The 6,324-nt window shown below is 52.4% G+C and overlaps 2 protein-coding genes across 2 annotated transcripts in view; one reads left to right on the top strand and one right to left on the bottom strand.

Moving 5' to 3' along the window:
• Window positions 1-841, top strand: part of LOC106938351 (serine/threonine-protein kinase D3) — a 55,059-nt gene extending 54,218 nt beyond the window's left edge. Inside the window, 2 exon segments of the mRNA XM_015020373.1 lie at window positions 13-92; window positions 94-841. Coding sequence (XP_014875859.1) covers window positions 13-92; window positions 94-327 — 314 coding nt within the window. The 3' untranslated portion in view covers window positions 328-841.
• On the bottom strand, window positions 507-4,569 carry ndufaf7 (NADH:ubiquinone oxidoreductase complex assembly factor 7). The gene is made up of 10 exons (XM_015020372.1): window positions 3,699-4,569; window positions 2,740-2,900; window positions 2,547-2,627; window positions 2,315-2,425; window positions 2,018-2,240; window positions 1,831-1,889; window positions 1,638-1,751; window positions 1,427-1,570; window positions 1,189-1,362; window positions 507-1,115 (listed from the first exon to the last, which is right to left on the bottom strand). Exons 1-10 carry the CDS (start codon window positions 3,793-3,795, stop codon window positions 900-902), a joined length of 1,380 nt encoding a protein of 459 aa, XP_014875858.1. The 5' UTR covers window positions 3,796-4,569; the 3' UTR covers window positions 507-899.
• Window positions 4,570-6,324: the final 1,755 nt, after the last annotated feature.

The raw sequence follows: 6,324 nt of genomic DNA, 5'->3' as shown, positions 1-6,324 counted from the left end.
TCAGTCCTGATCGGATCTGGCTCAGCGCTACACCAACAGAGTGTGTGGCTAATGCTAAAGCGCTACACCAACAGAGTGTGTGGCTAATGCTAAAGCGCTACACCAACAGAGTGTGTGGCTAATGCTAAATATGTCCCATTCTTGTCCCTGCAGGACTACCAGACGTGGTTGGACCTGCGGGAGTTCGAGACGCGGCGCGGCGAGCGCTACATCACCCATGAGAGCGACGACGCGCGCTGGGAGGAGTACGCCGATGAGCGCGGGCTGCATTACCCCACCCACTTCATCATGTCTCCCAACCTGGACGACATGGACGAGGACCCTTAGAGGAAGCGGTTACCATGACGACCTGCTGTCTCAAAGCTGCAGAGGCAACCCGAACACTGGTTGTGTTTACCCAACCAGGTCCAGCGATGGGCATCAGGGCTTCTTCTCCTATTCAACAGGCTGACATAAAGGACTCAGCAGTGCCCCGTCAGGTTGCAGTAGGAAAAACAACAGAATTTAATTTATTTTCAGTTTTATTCTCAGAACCACTAATGCCATTCACAGCTTCATCTAATAATCTATAATCACAGGCTCCACTCTGCTGATTAACTTCCTGGATTAATCCAGCAACGCTTTCCTAATCCCAGGAATTCACTTCCTGTTTCAGCAGCAGGAAAAAAAAAACATCAGTTAACTTCAGATCTGAAAATAAAAATCCAGTTTGATGTGTAATCTGAACCGAGGTCGGAGAGCGAAGCTGATTTCTGCTTCCTCTTCCTCACTGACTGACGAAGACCTGAGAACTTTTCTACTTTTGTAGCACAAAACCATTAAAACTGAACTGGGAACACTGGTTTCAGTCTGTTGCAGTGTTTGCTTGACTTCTGTTCTAAACCTGGTTCTGATCCGGGTCAGGAGAAGCGGAGCTCGGAGAAGCCGGCCACAGGAAGTGGCGCGGGGCTCTTCCTGTCCAGCTTCAGCCCGGTGGGCGGGGCGGCGAGGCGGCCTGGCGCCAGCAGACACAGGAACAGGAAGCGCTCGCCCATGTGGGCGGGGCTTGTCAGCAGGTCGTAGCTCCGGATCAGCTGCTTCCTGCTGGATGGGTCGCTGCAGTTCCTCAGCAGAACCTGGACAGAACCAAGCAGAACCTGGAGTCAACCAGAACCCACCTGCATGCTGCGGGTCACAACCAGAACCCACCTGCATGCGGGCGTCGCCGCCCATGTTCTTCAGGAACGCCCTCTGGCTCACGGGGCCCAGACAGGCCACGCCCCCTCCCGCCATGCGCCGCAGGAAGCTGAAGTCCACGTCGGCCGTCAGGTCGGCGCCGCCAGGGTCCGACAGGACGTCGTGCAGCCGGTGACCCTTGAAGCCCTGAAACGGGTTGCAGGTTAGAACCGGACCGGACTCAGACCGGACCCAGCGGCCCGCGGCGTACCCGGAACGTGTCGGTCTTGGTTCCGTCGTGGCCGTAGTCGGCGATCAGCGCCGCCCCGCCCTGCTGCTGGATCCGCCGGGCCAGCAGCTGGACGATGGCTCCGCCCTCCGGACACACCTCCACGTGGCTCCGCCCCTCGCCGGCCTGCGCACACACACCTGAGTAAGCCCCGCCCCTGAAGCGTTTGGCGACCCGCCGCTCGGCTCCTCACCTGGACCAGCGAGGACGAAGCGAGCGTCGGACCCGGAGACAGAACCAACCGGAGCCGGCCCGGGTCGGACGGGTCCAAATCCACCAGAACCTCCCGCCAGCCTTTCTCCGTCCGCTGGGGGTGGGGACAGTGGACAGTGAGGACAGGTGAGCGTTTAGAGCAGGGCAGGTGCGGCTGCAGGTTTCCGTCTCACCTGGAACTTGTGGACCGGCAGAGCGTCGAAGAACTCGTGAGCAACAAAGATGCTGAAGCCTGAAAGCAGAGAAACGCCTGGAGGTCAAAGGTCAGCCCAGGCTGATTGTTTAACCTTCTGGCGCCGCCTCAGGGAATCGCTGACAGGAACTCGGTTCTACCCGGTTCTGACCCGGCCCGGTTCCCACCTGCTGGGACGTCTTCCAGGTGGCGGTACCAGGACACTGGAACCCCGGCTGCTGTCTCCCCGCGCCGGTACGCCGGGTCGGTCGGGTCGGGCTCGCCACTCGCCTCCTGGCCGCCGGTTCCGGTCAGAGTCTCGGCTTGCACCCGACTCAGAACCGGACTCACCTCCACCAGGTGGACAGACACCGAGGCTCCGGCCACTACGGAGCGCAGCTGGCCAAACACCTGGAGAGACAACAGAACCAGCATCGATCAACCGGAACCAACCAGAACCTCCAGAACCAGAGATCGGGTCTTACTCTGAGGACATCTGCCATCAGGGAACCTTTCCCTGGGCCCAGTTCTACCAACTGCAGCCGACCGGGCCGACCAGCCGCCATCCACTCACTGACCATCCAGACGCCCAGCAGCTGCAGACCAGAACCGGGTCAGAACCAATCACCTGCTCCTCAGTGCACTCATCATAATCATCATCAGGTTCTGGTTCTGAAGACCAGTGACCCGGCCGGGTTCTGATCCAAACAGACTCACCTCTCCAAACACCTGGCTGATCTCTGGAGACGTGATGAAGTCTCCCTCAGCTCCCAGCATCATCTTCCTCACATAGTAACCCTGCAGGAAGGAGGCACGTTAAGCCCCGCCCCAATATGAGGAGGCACGTTAAGCCCCGCCCCATATGAGGAGGCACGTTAAGCCCCGCCCCCAGGCTGGCGGTGAGACGTACGGCGACCGGGTTGGTCAGAACCTCCCTCATGTACTCGGACACGGAGATGGGCCCGGTGGAGCGGATCTTGGCGCGCAGGTGTTTGAGCATGGAGGGGTGGGACTTCCTGTCCTGGGCCGAGGAGCTGCACAGCGGCGCGGACGGAGCGCAGCGCCACCTTCCTGTCAAACACAGACTTTGTGGAGTCAGTCCGGTCGGGAACACTGAGCAGAACCAAATGGGTTCTACTGAGTTCTAGATCCAACTCAGAGACAGAACCGACCCGCTTCTGGTCCAAATCCGGCTGAGCAGAACCAAACATCTACCAAAACCTGGAGGATAGTTTATTTTCCTGAGATTTCATAATTCATTTAATTTCTTGTTTTATGGATAAATAAACAAAATGTCTTCCAGTTTTAAATGTTCGTCAGGATTTAAACGGTTCTGACCTTTCAGAATGAGTTGATGATTATTATTATTTTATTATGTCACTGGACATGGCCTCAAACATTAATATGATCATTTATCGTTGTGTTGTTAGAGTGCGCTGAGTCAAACTGTATCATCGTGATTAGTTTATTCAGGATCACCAAACTCCCAGCATGGGCATCAACATAGCATTCAGCGTCCTCTGCACTACCTGAGCCTGGCGCTCTTTTATGATGTCATCACAGGTGGCCATTTGTAGTTTTTAACCATGCATAACATTCACACCACAATCGTGATTAGTTATAACACCTGGTAAACCGGACTATACATGGTATTGTCATCATCATCTGTGACGTCATGAGCTGAATGCTGGAGAAGCTCAGGTTCTGGATGAAGATGAAATGGGTTCAGAACTGGTTCAGTTTACCCGGATGCTGTGATTCTCTCTTTACTGATCCTGCCAGGTGTTTCTGTTTCAGGTGTCCCCGTGGATCTGAGCAGGTGAGCTGTGTGTGTGTGTGAGTGTGTGAGTGAGGTTCTGGTGGGTCTACCTGTGTCAAGCGTCACTGAGCCGGTCCTGAAGGCACATGAGGCTCCGCGGTGACTGAAGGCTCTACCGAGCAGCTGCTGACAGACCTTCATCCTCATTGCGCCGGTGTGCGTCACTTCCTGCAGCCGCTCTGGGACAACCCAGTTGGAATTAGCTAACCTGCGTAGCGGTGAGTTAATGTCCGGGTTAAGATCAAACTGGGCTCAGAGTAAAAGCTGCGGCCTTCCTCCAGGCTGTTAAAGGTCAAACATCTGCCTGGAAAGGTGACAGGTCACTAGAGAGGGTCAAAGCGCCACCGAGTCCTCCTGAAGTTGGCACAGCTAAAGCGAACAGCGGCTGCTCCACTGTTTACCAGGAACTGGTTATGGTCCGACAGCGCCACTAGCTGCTGGGGAGGAGGAGCTACATTATACTTATAATGGGTCAATACATACTGATAGGTAAATGATAAAACGATAAATCAGTAATAACATAAAAATCTATATTTTATTTCTGTTTTATCTTAGATAAATAAAACAAACCCTCCCACAGCATGATGCTGCCACTGCCAGGCTGTGAATAAACATGAGTAAGGAGAAGAAGCCCTGGGAATGTTCAAAACCGCCGTACCGGACCCACTTCAGTAGAACCGATTCTGGTCCTGGAGGCTGAGGGTTTCCTCCATTCAGACTGTGCTGGTCCATTCAGAGCAGATCTGATTCTTGTTCCGACCCGCTGCAGGTTCCTCCTCCATCTGGACCCGGTTCTGATCCAGGACAGATTCTCCTGGTCTTCAGCGAGCCCAGTGCACAGACTGCAGATGAACCAGCGCTGAATGATTCCTGACTCGGTTTCCTCTGGTGTTCAACAGGGAAAAGGTTCTGGTTCTGGACTGGTCCACACATCAGACCTTCCAGTTTTGAACCGTGTTCTGCTCGTCGGAACCGGTCCTGATACACAGAACTGTTCAGAACCGCTTCACAATTCAGACCCAGTCGGACCGTTCATTTCTTCAGATTAGATCTGGTTTAGATTCGGTCCAAACTCTCCGAACTGCAGATCTAGAGGCCCAAGTTGCTCACCCAGAGTTTAGCCAGTGAATTACAATTTATTTAGCCTATTTTAAACTTTCCAGCAGATTTGAACCAGAGTCGCAGCAAACGACTTCTGATTGCTGCAGCCACTCAGAAGCCAGGGTCTCTTGGAAGAAGCCAATCAGAAGCCAGAGCCTGCGTTAGGCCCGCCTCCGGAGCCTGACAGCAACTTCGACGGATTAATTTATGATGCAATTCAGCGCAGAATGTTTAGTTTTTAAAATGAAACATTTAATAACTAAGGCAGGTTACTCTTTATTTCTGTTTTTATTTCCAGCTTTAATAAATTTACATTTAAATTATAACTTCACTTATTTATTGTATTTTGGCCCCTTTGGCTCTCCGTGGATACTGACCCGTTTCTGCTACAGGTTTGTGTGTTTCAGTGGTTCTGGAGTCTCCTGGGTCCTCGGACCGGTCCAGAACCGGTCCCACCAGAGCCATGGAACTGGTTCTGGACTGAACCGGACCTGGACCAACAACGAAGCACACGGAGTCCAAAGTGACAGAAAACAACTTTATTGAGTCCGGCGCCTTTACAGCTGGAATTCTGGGAATTCAAACACGACGTCTTTCCCCGTCAGCTTCTTGTAGACTCCAGAGAACGTCTCCACCTGCACAGAGGTCAGAGCAGAACCCGACTAAAACATTTATTTACATTAATTAAAATATCAGATGAGTGATTTTCCTAGTTATAATTCAGTATAAAGTGCTGGACGGGAGGGACGTTGAGCGCCCTCTGGTGGACTAAAACATTTTTATCTAAAGGTAACAAAAGGTATTATCAGACGGCAAACACCAATTATTTCATTTATTATCCACTGGCATTTTTGACTTAATCTCAGTTTTTCAGAAGCTGTCTGGAAAAATGCAGTTCAATCATTTTCATCTTTATTTCTTGTTCTCTTTAATCCTGAACTATTTTTACGGTTCTGATGAATTACAGAAATAAACTTAGTTTTCCCTCCAGATGGATCCGGAGCGTTCTGTGTCCTGCATGGTTTGTCTCCCCAGTAACGGCCCAAAGGACTCTGGGAAGGCGTAGGAATATGCAGGACGCTCGCCACGCCGGCAGCCGGGGGCGGAGCTTACTGTCCGACATCGTGGAACGGGATTGGACGTCACGGCGCAGCGCTGCGCTCCCATTGGCCACCAGGACAGAGCTGGAGGCCACGCCCCCAGGTGTCCATGTCGGGAACTGATGGTTGCTATGGTTACAACAGCATCACAGTCATTTAGATCAGTCAGGATTTCTGAATGGGCTCAGGGAAAAGCGGCTCCGTCGTTTCCAGTCTGTTGAAAATGTCATTTTACACTCGGAGCTGCAGGGCGTGGCCAAGGTAACCGTTGGTGATGAACATCGATCCAAAGCCCCAACAAGCGGAAGAAAGGTTGTAAGATGTTCTCCTCGTTATACCTTCACTGATATGACGGTGAGTTTTACTTTCTTTAAACTTTGTGGCCAACATTAACCTTAGCTTATGCTAGTAGGCAATATCCTCGGACATTGTTCTCGTAAAAATGTGATATTTAACCCTTGTGTGTGAGGACTGA

The sequence above is a fragment of the Poecilia latipinna genome, unplaced genomic scaffold (assembly GCF_001443285.1).
Source record: "Poecilia latipinna isolate Pla-1442-1.1 unplaced genomic scaffold, P_latipinna-1.0 Scaffold2573, whole genome shotgun sequence".
NCBI lineage: Eukaryota > Metazoa > Chordata > Actinopteri > Cyprinodontiformes > Poeciliidae > Poecilia > Poecilia latipinna.
The sequence above is the reverse complement of the archived record's forward strand: the minus strand, read 5'-3'. Positions and strand labels throughout refer to the sequence as shown.